The 16,888-nt window shown below is 41.9% G+C and overlaps 1 protein-coding gene across 2 annotated transcripts in view; it reads left to right on the plus strand.

Moving 5' to 3' along the window:
• LOC147435990 (ABC transporter F family member 2-like) overlaps positions 1–10,726 on the plus strand; it is a 32,678-nt gene extending 21,952 nt beyond the window's left edge. For both annotated transcript variants that reach the window (XM_086488892.1, XM_086488893.1), the window contains exons 6-10: positions 8,583–8,738; positions 9,348–9,449; positions 9,554–9,682; positions 9,936–10,040; positions 10,378–10,726. In XM_086488892.1, coding sequence (XP_086345018.1) covers positions 8,583–8,738; positions 9,348–9,449; positions 9,554–9,682; positions 9,936–10,040; positions 10,378–10,473 — 588 coding nt within the window. In that variant the 3' untranslated portion in view covers positions 10,474–10,726. The remainder of the gene's footprint in view (positions 1–8,582; positions 8,739–9,347; positions 9,450–9,553; positions 9,683–9,935; positions 10,041–10,377) is intronic.
• The last annotated feature ends 6,162 nt before the right edge of the window (positions 10,727–16,888 follow it).

Below are 16,888 nucleotides of genomic sequence, written 5' to 3' on the forward strand. Positions count from 1 at the left end.
TTTTTTTGGACATCAGCCAGAGATGGCACCTCTAATGCAAAATGTTAATGGCCAAGATGTGCTGAAGATGCCTACTACAATGCCCATGTTGCAGACAATTCCTTATGACAATTTGGGGGCACTGGAAAAGCCGAAAGCTTACAAAGAAGGTGGTGCAGCTGTAAAGTTCAGCACTTTTAGTGGCTTCAAGGATAAAGCAAAGGCTCTCACTTTCCTCCAACAGTTTGATACAACTTATGGAGAAGATAATTTTACAGAGGCCTCTAAGGTCAGGAAAGCTGCCACTTTCTTGAAAGACAATGTGCTTACATGGTGGATGACATTGTTAATGCAAGGATAGGCACCCGCCACTCAAGGTGGTACCAAACGTATTGTACGTGGCGTATATGTACGTACTGTACGTTGTTCCATACAGGAAAAGTTCTTATGTACGTAAAAATACGTACTCTTGTAAAAAAAATGCAAAGTACTAAATTTTCTAGGACATTTCCAATAAAAAACAAGGGAGAAGCCAACAACTTATAGAGACATTCAAACAAGACAACCACATAATGTGTAATTATTGCAAGAGACTTGGATTTTTATTTTAAATCAGCACCGTACGGGCTTCCACCCTCCCTCCCCCAAAAAAAAAAAAAAAAAAAAACCGGCGTACGGATCGTTCCGTACGATACTGATCCGTACAGAACGTCCGTACGGTACGGAACCGATCTGTACGTACGTTTTGATCCAACCTTACCGCCACTTGGGTCTACTTCAAGCAAATGTTTGCATCTACTTGGCTGTCAAATGAATTTGAAGTCAACGTCATGACAGATTGGCACCAGCTTACTTTGGCCACATGCAAGAGCTTGCTGGAGTACAATCGGAGGTTGTAAAGCATTCACCTCAGTGATCTCCTACAGAATTGTGCCATTGACAGAGCAGATAGAGAAGTACTGTTGTGGGTTGCCTAAAGGGCTTCGGGCTACCCTCACCTAGCTCATGGAAGTTGCTAATACTGGTCTTGCCTTGTTGAAAGGAGAGGACAATGGGTTTCCGAGCAACGAGGAAGGAGGGTAGCAAAAGAAAATTTCAGCGAAGAAGCCCTTTGTGAAAACGGCTCTTGATGCGTCAAAGAGGTCAGAAAAGGCCACCAAAGATAAGGATTCAACCGGGACTTTTGGAGCGCAGGCAAAGAAATAGAAAAGGAAGCCTTTTGTGCGTAAGTCGCTCGAGGAAAAGAAGGTCTTAATGGCTGAAAATAAATGCTTTATATGCGAGCAGCCTGGTTACTTTGCTACCAATTGTCCACAAAGAAAAATACCAGCTTACTCAGATGATAAAGAGGACGAGAAAGGCAAGAAGCCTAAACCCACGGCAGGTTTGGTGCCAGATATGGTGGGTGACAAGCCTAATACAGATGCCAGCGAGTGATGCAGAGCATGGGGTAAGTTAGAGATCAGACGGCACTCATCTTCTTTGATGCAGGTGCCAAAGCAAACTTTATCTCACCAGAGTTAGCTAGGAAGCTGGGCATCAGAGCTGAAGAGATGGGGTACACAGCACAGGCAGGGTTGGCATGTCTTGGCCACTCAGAGTGTGTTACTCCCATTATTGGAAAGATGCGTCTGCATATTCAGTCATATGTAGACAAAAGAATTTTATATCATGCCATTGGAAGGGTGTGATGCGCTACTTGTAAATCCGTGGATGTTCAGAGTACATGGCGTGCTGGATGCCTTCGGCAAGACGATCACCCTTCAGTATAGGGGCAAAACCCATGTTTTGGATGTAAAGCCAAAGGGGAGTTTGGCCCTATTGTATCTGCTTCGGTTAATCTTTCTGTGTACTTGATTTTTGCACGTGATGTCTCAAATAATTGTCAGTCAAATTTATCTGTGTTAGATAAAGAAAGGTCAGCATTTTTGCAAGAGTTCAGTGACTGTTTTTCTGATTCATTACCGTCGCAATTGCCCCAGAGAGACCTGAGAATCATCGGATAGATTTGGTGCCAGGGTGTAGCCCACCAAATAGACCGCCCTAAAGGGTTAGTGGGGCGCAACAGAAAGAGATTATGGGCAAGGTTGAGGAGTTATTAGAGAAGGGACTGATTCAGCCTAGTTCTTCACCCTTTTGCTCCCTAGAGCTCCTAGTGCAGAAAAAGGATGGCTCATAGTGCATGTGTATTGATTACCGTGCGTTGAATAAGAATACCATCAAGAATAGGTCTCCTATTCCTAGGATTGATGATATTCTCGATCGTTTAGAGGGTGCTGCAATTTTCAGCAAGATAGACCTTAAGAGTGGGTACCATCAGATTCGTATAAGGCCAGAGGATGTGCACAAGACTGCGTTTAGAACGACATTTGGTCTTTATGAGTTCTTAGTGATACCGTTTGGTCTAACAAATGCTCCTGCCACATTCAACAGGATGATGGACCGGATTCTCCGCTCGCATGAACAGTTGTTGGGACATTCTTCGATGACATGATAGTCTATTCAAAGAATGAAGAGGAGCATAGGCATCACTTGACCATTGTGTTCGAAGAGGTACGCAGTCACAGGCTACTTGTCAATCCTAAGAAAAGTGGATTCTTCCTGGAAGAGATCCACTTTCTTGGCCCCATAGTCTCAAAGAATGGTGTCAGAATGGATCTTGCAAAGGTCGAAGCTATCAAGACATGGCCAGACTTGAAGACTGTGCACCATGTCAAAAGCTTCTTGGGATTGTGTTCCTACTATAGAAGGTTTATCAGGAATTTTGCAAAGATAGCATCACCTCTTCATGCTTTGCAAAAGAAAGAGGTCACTTTCTACTATAGAAGGTTTATCAGGAATTTTGCAAAGATAGCATCACCTCTTCATGCTTTGCAAAAGAAAGAGGTCACTTTCAGATGGACTCAAAAAGAGATTTCAGCTTTTAGTCTCTTGAAGGAAAAGTTGACTTCAGATCCGGTTATTGTTTTGCCAGATCTCAGGAAGTCATTTGTGGTCCAGTGTGACGCGTGTGGCAGTAGCATCGGAGCAGTGCTAATGCAAGACGGACGGGTAGTAGCTTATGAAAGCCGAATTTTGCAAGGGCCAGAGAGGACTATGCAAGTCTATGAGAAAGAGCCCTTGGCCGTGATTCATGCGCTTTCTAGTTGGAAGCACTACCTTTCAGGTGTTGATTTTGTTGTCCAAACATACCATCAGACTTTGCGATACTTCTTGACACAGTCAAAGCTATCCGAAAAGCATATGCGATGGACAAACATTCTTTCTATGTTCCACTTCCAGATTATGCATGTGGAAGGTAAGAAGAATGTTGTGGTTGATGCGTTATCAAGGAAGCCACAAATTTCAGCTGTGTCAATTCCTTATCATCATGAATTGGATGACATGAAGGAACAATAGGCTACTGATGAAGATTTTGCAAGGATCTTTGAACAGTTGCAAGAGGGGCAACATCATGTGCACTACTTCCTTAGAGATGATTTCATGATGATGCATGGCAGACTTTGTGTCACTAGGCCATTGCGACATAAGGTCATGGAAGAGAGTCATGTCCCACCGCATGCAGGGCATCGTTGTATTGATGTGACAGTTAAAGCGGTAGAGACATTCTTCTATTGGCCTACCTTGAGGAGAGATGTGGATGCCTTTGTGCGAGCATGCATGATTTGCCAAAAGGTCAAGTTTGACAGGCAAAAAGCACCAGGGTTGTTATAACCATTACCGATTCCGGATAAGCCATGGGAAAGCATTGCTATGGACTTTATCTTTGATCTTCCACGAACGCCAACAGGGAATGATGGTATATGGACCATTATTTGCAGGTTCAGCAAGCAGACCCATTTTATCCCTGTTAGGAAGAAGATAAAATCTGATAAGATGGCATGCTTGTTCATGTACAATGTGTTTAAGTACCATGGTATGCCACAATCGATTGTCAGTGATTGTGATCCTCGCATGACAAGTTTGTTCTGGAGAGAATTGTTTGAGAACATGGACACTACGTTCAAGTTCTTGTCTTCGTTTTATCCACAAACTGATGGGCAGTCAGAAGAGTTGATTCTACTATCTTAGATCTGCTGAAATGCTATGTGTCAGATAATAAGGGCAAGTGGGAATAGTATTTGCCTATGCTTGAGTATGCGTACAACAATACGGTGCATTTGTCCACAAGCAAGGCACCTTTTGAGATTGTTGAAGGCGGCACAAAGGTTCCTCCCATTTTACATACAAAGGACAAGATCTTTGAGGTAGATCGATATGTTGAGAACATGGATGAAATGTATAAGAAAATTAAAGTTGCCTTGGAGAAGACTCAGGCAAAGCACAAAAAGCAGGGTTACCAGGAACGGGAAACCGGAACGGGAACGGGGAATGGGAACGCGGAACAAAATGCCATTTCCTGTTACGAGTACTCACGTTTGAAACACGGAACGGGGATTCGGAACGGGAACTTGGAATGGGAATGGGGAACGGAGACCTGAAAACGGCCATTCCCTGTTACTACGACAAAAAGGCTGTTGATCGTCAGCGTCGTGAATTGTTGTTATCACCTAGTGATTGGGTTCTGTTAAGGTTCGAGAAGGCAAGGTTAAGAAAATGAAGGGCAAGGAACGGCTCCGAGTCCATACAACATTTGATGGGACATGCTAAGCAAGGATTTACTATAAGTTGGCTTTCCCCACTGATCAAGTTTCGACACCAAGGACTGGATATAGTTCGACAAATAGTAAGAGAAGAAGAAGGAAGTTTCAAGAAGGATGCATGACCCTCGTTGATCGAGGATTAGAGATTAAACTACCTTAAGGAGGGGAAGTGTTTTAATTGCGGAGAACAAGGACACATCGTTGCAAGGTGCCCCAGAAAGGCACAGCGAGGACAATCAGAAGACAAGCCAGAGAGTTCTAGAGCAGCTCTAATTGAAGAACGTGGCAGAAAAGAAAAGATGAAAGTAAGACTGGTACCGGATTGTACGGGGACTGACGCGAATCAGATGGACGAAAGCAGAGAAATTTGCCACGCATGGGGCAAAGCACGAGATCAAGAAGCCCTCATCTTCTTTCACGGAGGAGACAAGGCCAACTTCATTTCACCTGAATTGGCGGCACGACTTGGAATTACGCCCGACTAAATGGGACCACAGGTGAAGGCAGTTCTAGCGGCACCCGAACAAGATGTTGCCATTACACCTTTCATTGACAAACTTCGTTTGCATTGTCAGGGGTATTTAGGGCACGAGGACTTTCACATCATACCTTTCGAAGGGTGTGACGTCCTCCTAAGAATCCCTTGGTACCACAAGAACTACGCTGTGGTTGATTATTGAGCTAAGAAAGCTACTTTGACGAATGAGAAGGGCAAGAAAATTCTGCTTGATGTAAAATTGAAGGGCGAGTCCGTCTTTGTTGTATCGGCTTCGGCCATTTCCAAGTTAATGAAATCCAGTCTTTTCGGCTACTCGATCTACTTGAAAGAATTGAATGATGAACAACGAACCAATATGTCTGAACTGGATAAGGTATGTCAAGGATTTTTGCGCACACAGGCTGATTGCTTCTTTGAAGGCCTATTAGGCAAGCTACCTCCATCTTGTCCTGAGGACCATACGATTGATTTGATTCTTGGAAGTACACTACCGAACCAGCCACCTTATTGAGTTAGCCGAGCCTAGAATGAAGAAATAATGAACCAAGTAAAAGAACTCCTAGAAAAGGGTCTCAATCAATTTAGCATGTCACCTTTTTGTTCTCTGGTTTTGCTAGTACTAAAGAAAGACGGATCTTGGAGAATGTGCATTGATTATAGAATTCTCAATAAAATCACCATCAAGAACCGATTCCCTATCCGAAGGATCGATGATATTCTCGACAGACTTTAGGGATCCTCTTGTTTTAGCACAATTGATCTAAAGAGTGGTTATCATCACATCCGAATTGCTTCGAGGGATGTCTACAAGACAACTTTTTCGACAACTTTGGTTTATACGAATATTTGGTGATGCCTTTCGGATTCACGAATGCTCCAACAACATTTAATCAAATGATGGATAGGATTTTCCAAGAGTATCGATCTTTTGTGGGTACTTTCTTTGACAACATTATAGTTTTCTCTGAGAATGAAGCAGAGCACATACATCATCTGCTACAAGTCTTTCAGGCATTGCGAAAGCATAGATTGGTTATCAATGCCAAAAAGAGTGAGTTTTTCTTGTCTGAGATACATTTCTTGGGGAACATCGTCTTAGCAAAAGTGCAGATGGACCCTACCAAAATTGAGACTATCCGCGATTGGCCTAGCGTAAAGAATGTTCACAAAGTTCGAAGCTTTTTGGGCTTGTGCTCTTACTATCGACGGTTCATTCGGAAGTTTGCAGAGATAGCTTCACCTTTGCACGTGGGGACCGATAGAGGCGACTGCTTTTCAAACGTTGAAAGAGAAATTGACTACGGGACCAGTGTTAGCTTTGCCAGACTTGCAAAGGCCATCCGAAGTTTATTGTGATGCTTGTGGTCGTAGTCTGGGAGGAGTTTCGATGCAAGAAGGCCATGTCATCGCTTACGAGAGTAGGATGTTCTCACAGCCAGAGTTGGTAGCACAAATTTATGAGAAAGAGCTATTGGCAGTGATCCATGCTTTTACACAGTGGAAACACTATTTACTCGGAGCTGATTTCATTGTCTTTACAGACCATCAGAGTTTATACTACTTTTTGTCATAGAAGCAGCTTTCGGAAAAGCAGATGTAATGGGATAACATCCTGTCACAGTTTGTCTTCCAGATTGTCCATGCTCAGGGACAAAAGAACTTAGTGGTATATACGTTGTCTCGGAAGCCCCTTGGTTCTGGCTATTTCTGCGATTCATTACTGAAGCTTCAAGGATATGATTGACCTGTATGCCAGAGATCGTAACTTTACCGACATTTTCACCCGAATACAAAATGGGGAGACAGTTTCAGGCTATTCCATACAGGACGGCTATTTGATACGGAAAATGATGTTGTGTGTTACCCAGCCTTTGAGCGAAAAGGTCTTGATAGAGTGCCATTGTCCACCTTTTACCGGCCACCGTAGCATAGATACCACCTTGAAGAGTGTAGAGCGTTATTTCTATTGGTCGAGGCTCAAAAAGGATGTAGATGACTTTGTTTGCAGTTGTTTAGTTTGCCAAAAGGTCAAGTTTGACAAGCATAAGACATAAGGACTTCTACAGTCTTTACCCATCTCCACCCGCCCCTGGGAAAGCATTGCTATGGATTTCATCTTTTACCTCCCCAAGGCACGATGGCATTTGGACAGTCATTGACAGATTTAGCAAGCAAGCTCACTTTATTCCAGTAAAGAAGACGGTCAAGCCTGATCATTTAGCAAGACTGTTCATTGCTCAGATTTTTCGGTTACATGGCATGTCTGAGACGATAGTGTCGGACAGAGATCCCCAATTCATGAGTTTGTTTTGGAGGGCAAGTTGGGAGAACGTTGGCACGGGGTTGCAGTTATTATCATCATTCCACCCGCAGATAGATGGGCAAATTGAGATAGCCAAATCAGTCGTTTTGGATTTATTGAAGTCTTACATCTCCGATCAAAAGACTCGATGGGAAAAATATTTTCCTTTGGTGGAATTTGCCTACAATAATACGGTTCACTCTTCGACTGGGAAGGTGCCATTTGAAGTAATCGAAGGTGCTAGGAAGATCCTTCCATTTTCGAAGCACCAAGGACAAGATTTTTGAAGCCGATCAGCACACGAGGGATTTGGACTCTGCTTTTGCCAAGGTTCACGAGGCTCTAGAGAAGTCTCAAGCACGGCACAAGAAGGCAGCAGATAGACATAGACGCGACTTGAAGTTGTCACAGATTACCTCGATAGAATAAAATCACTAATTCCCGTTTGGATTTTAGGGATACCGTTGTGCTGACGGTTTTATGCTGTATGACTTTACGAATAAGGAATGTGAAAATGGGAATTCACGAACTTGAATCTGATTGATGTGTACTCTCTCATGTGATTTTGTTTGAGTGCAAGATCGAAAGACGAAGTGACTGCAACATTTTGGTCTTGAGAATCTTTAGACACGATCGCAATAAGAATTAGCTAATCCAACATCAATGAGGTTCGATGTGGATTTAGATGTGATTGCTAAATACGTTGCCAGGAATCATGGTCTCAGATATGGAATCAATTTTTATGTGATTGATATGATGTGAATGTGCACTAACTGAGTCGTCTTTGTGCAATTGCTAGATTTGTGTTTGTCGAGTGGGTCGGTACTTAGAGTCAGTGTCTACTGAACTGGTTTATGGCCTTTGTCTGTTTTGATGATGTGGCATGCCCATAAGTTGCTGTCTGTTTTGATGATGTGGCATGCCCATAAGTTGTTCCAACTTATAGGGTACCTCCCGACAGGACCCTAGGGACTTTAGAGCACTTAAAAAGACAGAAGGATGCCTGTACGGAAACCCGCAAATCATGCTGGAATGCTGACGTGGCTGGCCGTACGGATTTCCACAAAACGCGCTGGCTGTGCTGACGTGGAGAGAGAGAGAGAGAGAGAGAGAGAGAGAGAGAGAGAGAGAGAGAGAGAGAGTTCTACATGTTTCACAGGCAGAAGTGCTTGATTTGGATAAAACTGTACTACAAATTGTTGTTGAGGCTGCTGAAGACTGGAACCTGAATGAAATCAAGGGGCTTCTTGGTCGTTGCAACTTCAAAGCTGAAGTGCTAGATAGGAAAGTTGCTTTTCTAAGTGGCGGAGAAAAGGTAATAGCGTCAATTTTTAAAATTTCAATTGTTGTGTTTAAGGTGTGGGTGGGAGCATATAGTGATACCTAGTTCCACATCCACTTTTAAGCGTAGGTGACTTCGCTGGGGGTCTATTCAGTCAATGCTATGCATGATGGACCTGGCAGTTGTATTGTGTTGTTTGTGGCTTCCATGAGCATACGAGCTGCTTTTTCCTTTATAGATGACTCTTGGGTGTGTTCCTGGATCGATTCAGGAATATAACACTTATGCTGAGTCTGCTCTGCATCTCTGGAGTGATGAACTTTTTATTGAGCAGGCTTATATTTGTGTGTGTCTGTGGTGTGTATGGTGTTGGGAGCATATATTGGTACATAGTTCTATCCCCTCTATTGGGCACTAATGACGTTAGTCCGATGTGGTAGTATTCAGTCAATACGACTCATGATGGTTGTATTGTCTAATGGTTGACTGCCATGAGTCTCGAACTTGCTCTTTTTTAAGGGGAATCTGGACTTTTCCCGGATTCATCTATGAATAATGTGTAAGCTATGAGTTGAGAGATTGCTGGAGGTTCATGGGTGTAGAAATTAATTTAAGCATATTTTTTTGGATGAATCATTGCAGGCTCGTCTAGCTTTTTGTAAATTTATGGTCACTCCATCGACTTTACTCGTTTTGGATGAACCTACAAACCATTTGGATATTCCCTCTAAGGAAATGCTTGAGGTAAGGTGAACAAGGAATATCTAGTCTCTTTCATTCAGTAGCGCCTTACATCTCTATGAAATTATTCGACTCAGATGGTAAATAATTACGTGCTGGACTTGTAGGAGGCCATCCGAGAGTATAAGGGCACGGTGGTGGCAGTTTCTCACGATCGGTACTTTCTAAAGCAGATTGTGAATCGAGTTGTGGAGGTCAAGGACAAGAAGCTTCAAAACTATGATGGAGATTATAATGTACGTTACTTGCTGAATTCATTTCAAGTATCTAGGGATGCTTTTGTTCTTGTCCAGGGTATCTTTTAAGTTAAATGATACTAAACCATAATGCTTAAGTTAGTCCTTCTTCACCTCTTAGTTTTTGGTAGTGCTTCAGTATGTAGTTAACTTTATGTATATGGCGTCAAGGTGAGCTCTTTAATAATTCTCTTCTCTAGTTTCCGCGAATGGTTTTGAGTAACGAGGTGTGAATTTTAATTCCTTGATGCAGTACTACCTAAAGCAGAATCTGGAAGCACGAAAATTAGAGTTGGAGAGAAATAAGGAACTGGATGCAAAGATGCCCGTTGTGAAGGCTAAATCGAAGATGTCCAAGGTTAGCTGCAAGCTTACTTTGACATGAAAAACGCAGAGTCCCTTGAACCTGGTTTTACGCACCGTATTCCGGAAAGAAAAGCATATAGAGCCTTGCATCAATCAAGGCTTGTATTAGGCATTCTGCTTGCCCTTCTTCCATGCACCTTGCACTTGCATGCACCTTTTAATGGTGTCGGCTGTTAAAAGCTTTGGATGTGTAAGACGTGTTTTATATTATTTGTGAATATGTACTGTATATAGTTCATTTCCAGCTCTCTTTAGTGTTTCGATTGGATGAAGTGTTTCATTTCTAAAAGAGGAATTTGTATTTATGCTTCCTTCCCGGTGCTATGCAGGCGGAGAAAGAGCTCCAGAAAAAGCAAAAGGCCCAGGCGTTCCAAGCAGGAAAAGCTAAGGGCAAGATTACAAAGAATGCCAAGAGATGGAACTGATTGACGCCTACATCCAATTCAAGCTTAGGCTTTGTAATCTACATCCTGTTGGTCATCTATATCTCGTCTTTTTTGTACATAATTCTTTTAGAGAGCACTTTTTAGAGGCAACACCCTTACTGAAGGCGAAGTATTTGTACTCGCCAGGCGACGGGTAGCGAAGTCCACAGGCAGTCTCATGTATTTCACTTGTATAAAAGATGCAATATGGTCTACCTAATGTAAGAAAAGGGTAGTAAAAATGGTTGAACAAGTGTCTACCTCATTTTGACGGGTTTGTGGGAGCTGTTTTAGTATGTCAGTTTTTGTAGCAGAGAAGGGCAAGAATGGTGTCTAATATGCCTTGCTCAATGCCAAGCAACTAGTGTAAATACAAGCCTTTTGGCTTGCTGGAAATGTAGGCTTGTCGATAGTGATCTATGATATTATCTACCCCAATAGGGTAGTGTCTGCCACAAAGTCCAATGTGCCCAAAATCGGACCCACATTAAGAAGAACGCAAATTGTCGTAAGGAAGGTGGGAGAATGCCAAAAGCCCAAAACCATTTGTGGAAGGCTATAGAGGGGGAACGAAGCTGCGTACAAGTTGATATGTGGCATAGAAGAGCACAGTTATGAGCATTCCCAAAGCAGTCTACCAAAGTTGAGCAACGGACACAATCAGAAGAGTAGGTACGATGTCCACTCAGAAAGGTGCGCATTGGGAGAACTCCAAGTAAGCATCATCAAAGAAACAATCGCTCCTTCCAAGGCAAATGACTTTTCCAGAAGGTAGAGGCAGACTTTCTCCACCAGCTACCAAACTTGTTCAGAGACCTTAAAGCATTACAATGGTTAGCAAGCCATGGCCGTGGTGAAAGATGGGCATACGTCTGATAGGTAGAAATGGCCTTAAACGACGTATCCTCCAGAATCCAATCCGACATTTGGGTACCATCCGCCAGAGATGGAATGAGTAGCAGGTCGACCAACATGTGTTGAAGTTCATGCCAGACCTGATGGTAATGCATACCCAATCCAAAATGGGGAGCAACCGATTACATCACCAACCACATGAAGGCTATGACGAGGAAAAGTTTGCTTGACGAGGCGAATGGTCTACCAAAGTAAGAGAAGATGGCTGACTCGAATGAAGACTCTCCAAACGAGTCAAATCCCCTTCCCGTTGTTGCCGACCGTGCAATGACAAAAGACTTGAAACATCTTTTTGAGAGTCATCAATCTAGAAGTGAGGACATTCAGGAATATGCTTGCCAAACACGTAGTCTTAGAAAGGATTGCCAATGACCAAAGAAAGAACTAACCACATGCTCTCATAAGTAAGTAATCATAAGAGTCCAAGGTTAGTTTGTTGCACAAGAGTAGGCAACGACATGGCTTTTCTAGCAATAACATGTCCTTTCTCGAAACACACTTACTCTCTTTGGTCTAGAGCATTTGAACTAAATGAAACAAACCCCAAACGATGTTTGCTCTAAGTCCAAAATATTTAAACCACCAAAATGCTTTTGACTGCAAAGTTTCCCAATCATCATCAAATGCAAGCCTTTTTGGTGAGCATGGGTGTGTCACAAATAAGACATAATAAATGACGTAAGAAAAGTGAGACAATGACGAGGCCAATGTAACAATGACAATTAGTTTTGAACACAAGCCATCAAGACACTTTGAAGGATTCACAATCAAACATGCAACGGTCGTGTGGATAATTTGACCATGAGGTGCTGCATAACCCAAACCACTTTTGGAATGTTCTAGGCAATTGGATACCCCAAATGCTTGACAATCACATTCGGAGGAACAATCGCACCTATCGTCACATTCAAAGGAACAATCGCACTTGGCCACAAATAAATTGTGCCAATCACACGAATTAATCGTCAACGACGATTTGTGAAAATTGACTCAAGCCCATACATTTCAAAGTGTCCATAATCACTTCATTATCGACCCGGTGATTGCGAGGTAGAAACAATGAGTCATATGTAGAAGCTTGTCCAATGAAGATCTGACCCGAGGGTAACTGCAAGCCATGAGGACGACTAACAAAAGTTAAATGATCGAGATGTATTGAGATAAAGGGAGAAACCCTTACAAATTGAACATGCCAAGGTTCTGTCAATTCACCTTCAAGAATCTTCGAGGACATACTGCGAACATACATGAAATAAACGATATTGACTAACTTAGGACCAAACCCAAGACACCTCATTGTATAAACAATGTAGTCACTCACTTGAGAGAGCTAGTATGCATCTGATAGCATAAGGTGATGCATCTATGTGGACATAAAAAATCTATTCAATTACCTTTCAAAAATTGGAGTAGAAATTAAAAAGTTCTTCAGATGTTTGGAAGGCTTCTCACATTCTTCTGTCCAATCGAAGCTTGTAATAATTGATAAAGAGGTTTTACAAATGTTGTATACATGTAAATGATTTATTTATCATATCCGCAATGGCCCATAAAGACTTGTACCTCTTTTACTGTGATAAGTTTAGACAATTCTATCCCTAACCTTTTTTAAATCTATGGATATGCCATTCTTAGTGATAATGTGACCAAGAATCTTGCCTTATCTTATCATGAAGATACATTTCTCAAGGTTTTGGCATATATTGTAAGTTTTTCACTTCTCAAATACTTTTAAGTGCTCTATATGATCCTTTTCAGTAATGAATGAATACACATGCCATCCATGCAGATTTCTAAGAATATCTATAGATATTCTTTAAATGCATGACTCATCAATCTTTAGAAAGTAGCATGTACATTGGTTAGGCTATGCCACCAAATTTCATTTTTGCTCTACTAAAATGATTCTCTCTTGAGAATTGGCCATTCTAATGAGAGAATAAAAATAATAAAAAGACTAATGATATACAATGGGTAGTAAAGTGTAATCTAGGACATAGAGTGCGAAAAGGTGACTACATTTTGCAAAAGTGCCATATGTTATTATTTATGAATACGTATGGATTCCTCTTTTCCAAATTGAGTTATTATTTATCCGTAGATTTTATCATCCACAAGGTGTTTAAGGCCTTGATTAAGTCCTATGTGTTAATTGGCAAATCAAGTCTATTCACAGGATGCTGTAAAATTATAGTCTCCATCTCTCTAATTTGATAAGCGAGAAGTGTGATTAGCATTGCAAATAATCAAATGCTCTTCGATGAAGAGAACTGTTAATACAAGTCCTTTTGGGAGAGGGGATCGGCTCCAAAAAGTCTGGCCCTTAATCCCTATCAAATTCTCTCTCTCTGTCTCTCTCTCTCTCTCTCTCTCTCTCTCTCTCTCTCTCTCTCTCTTTGATTGTTTTTGAGTTCATACATGCAGTCTTAGAGCAATGTAAAGTTATTGTTTCTTTTTGAAGAAAGGACAGTTCTTGGGTTGAGCATGAAAGGTGGAGCCTGTTAATTAGCCAGGATAAGGGAAACAAGGATCTATTAACCTGTACATTGTAGATGCTTACACACCTTGGGAGCTATAATCTTGATAGTGGACCCTCTAGGATACCTAAGGTTCTTGGGTTGAGCATGTTGATTAGCCAGGATAAGGAAAACAAGGATCTATTAACACGTACATTGTAGATGCTTAAACACCTTGGGAGCTATAATCTTAATAGTGGACCCTATTGTTAGGTAAAGGCGGTGTGCCTCACTGTGCTTTGCCTGTGTTCGTTGATCAATGTCCGACTGCTCACATTTATCTCCTTATTCTTTATACATACAAAGAATAAGGAGCTCTCATTCATTCTCACAGTGTTCTTATTTAGTGAGATTTGGGAGCTCCACCCCACATCTCTCTCTCTCTCTCTCTCTCTCTCTCTCTCTCTCTCTCTCTCTCTCTCTCTCTCTCCATCTTTGCTGCACACACGCACGCCTTCGATTCATTCCTTCAGAATTGGTATTAGAGCTTTGGCTTTGCGACTGATGGAGTGCTATAGAAAAGTGAGCTTTCAACTATGTGAGCTCGCTTTCGGTGGAAGCTTAAGATCGGTAAGCAACCACCAGATTTGTGCTCATGGAAGCTTGAGGGACATTCCCAAGCTTGAGAGGAGGGTGTATTGCAAGTGTGTATGCTTTTTTGCAGCCATACTTGATGGAAGAATGCAGATTTTCATTTCCCTAGGTCATTTTTCAGGCTTCAAAACAATGTTTTTTGCGTAAATTTTGCATACGAAATGCGATTTATGCAAGGTTAGGATATAACTTGGGGTGTTGGCACGCTCCGGACGCAATGGTGATGTACATTTGGACCGATTTTGATCTCTAAAATTTTTGCAGCGGAAGCTGTTTATTGTGTGTCAAGGATTCCACACATGATTTGCTCTCGAATATGAAAATGGTATTGGCTGCAAGTTTGCTCACCAGTGTGGCAGGATATGATGTATGATCTGTGAGGTTTGATGATCAAGAAGACTCATGTGATTGCAGTTTGAGCTCGACAATGTATACCTCAAGCATGTTTTTTGGCAGTCACAGGTAGAGCAGGTATTTGTATACTAGATTTGTAGGTGTTTGCAATGATATATGTAGAGTGTGGAGATTGGTGCATGTATTTGGAGTGCAGTTTGATGCGCTTTGGTTGCTCATGGTTTTGAGCGTGCAGTCACTTTGGTTATTAGTTTTGTAGCCGTTTTGTGACGAAACTCTGATGACATTTTCCTAGCAGTTTTATGTGCATTGTTGGTGCGATCGAGATTGCGATAGCTTGTAGTACTCAGGATTTGTGTGCAGTGTTTTTCCTTTTGGGTGGTGCATCGCGGGTGTGTTTCGCTCTGTATTTTTGGTCTTGACCTGTGAGTGTTCAATCATTTGGAGCTTCCAATTATGACTCCCAGCTCTACAGGTTGAGTCTAGTACTCCCACAGGTGTTGCCATTTGCAGTTGAAGACATCTTCTGCAGTGTTTTGGCTTGCATACCGATTTCGACACAATAGGTGTCTTGAGCTTTTTCTTTGTGTATGCTTTTATGAGATAGTGGTTGGTGTTTACTCGCCATAGTTTGTGATCGAGCTTAACTCTCACATTGACAGGTTACAGGTAGGTTTGAGGGTCATTTGTGAGCTGAATTTTTTAGCCATCATTCCCTCTTTGCATGTGCTATGTATAGCTCAATTGTAAGCTAATTTGCAGCATAGTTGTCCTGTTTCTTCAGCTATTTGAGAGCCGAATTTGGGGTTGTTTTGAGACTGATTTGCAGCCATACTTTTCAGCCATACAAGAACTTATGCTACTCTGTACAAGTATAGTTCTTGTTACTATTGATAGTGGTTGAATTTTGACTCCCATTTTTACACTAGTTGTGTATGCTACGATTTTCTGGCACATTGTTCATTCACTTATGCGGTTGGTGCATTTGTAGTGGGAGTTGTTAGTTGTGTGATGACTGACACTGGCATTGTGCATTGTGGAGCCATGCAGGTCGTCACTCGATACCTGCATCAGGATTGTCATCCTGGCTCTAGCCCTAGTGGTATGCATGTTTCATTTACACTAGAGCGGTTACAGATGCACTCACGTGTCTGAAGTGAGCCAATGGGTATAGGTTGAGAGCCGTCTTCTCTCACCTCTTGTATATACTAGTTGTAGGCTAGTCTTCTCACCACTTATAGGCACATAGCCTATAGTGGGAGAATGTTAGGTAAAGGTGGTGTGCCTCACCGTGCTTTGCCTGTGTTTGCCGGCCAATATCCGGCCACCCACATTTATCTCATTATTCTTTGTATATACAAAGAATAAGGAGCTCTCACTTATTTTCACATTGTTCTCACACAAAGAGATTTAGGAGCTCCACCCCACATCCCCGTGTCGTGCTCTCTCTCTCTCTCTCTCTCTCCCTCTCTCCCTCTCTTCTCTCTCCATCTTCGTTGCACACATGCACACCTTTGATCCATTCCTTCACACCTATAGGATACCTAAGGTTCTACCACTATCGAGCTATTAGAAAGCCTGGAAGGATTTTGCTCACTCAAAGTGGGCAATGTTATGACTTTCCTCTTTGTTGTGATTGACATAGGTTAAGCCAAGGGTGTGTCAAATCCATATGAGCTTCTCCTTGATCCTCAAGGGAGAAATAGCTAGAACTTTTACACTAAGTAATCACTCTTTACAAATAAATTCTTGATTCACAAAGCATCATCTCCATGGGGGAAATTCCACATGTAGAGGAGAGAGAAATTGATCTCACTAATCTTGACTTAATAAATGACAATTCTACTTTTGATGGAGTATGGGCAGTTCATTATTTTTTTGGTAGGTCACAAGAAGATATTTCTAATCCTATTTTGCAAATTTTTATGCAATTGAAGCTTCATAATTTGATTGCTCACGTTCCCAAAGAGAATTATCCAACTAAGTCTCTCAAAGAGACTTCCCAAAGAAGAACTTGTAATGAGCGAGAGAAACAT

This window comes from Adiantum capillus-veneris, chromosome 18, assembly GCF_014529385.1.
Source record: "Adiantum capillus-veneris isolate H3 chromosome 18, ASM1452938v2, whole genome shotgun sequence".
NCBI lineage: Eukaryota > Viridiplantae > Streptophyta > Polypodiopsida > Polypodiales > Pteridaceae > Adiantum > Adiantum capillus-veneris.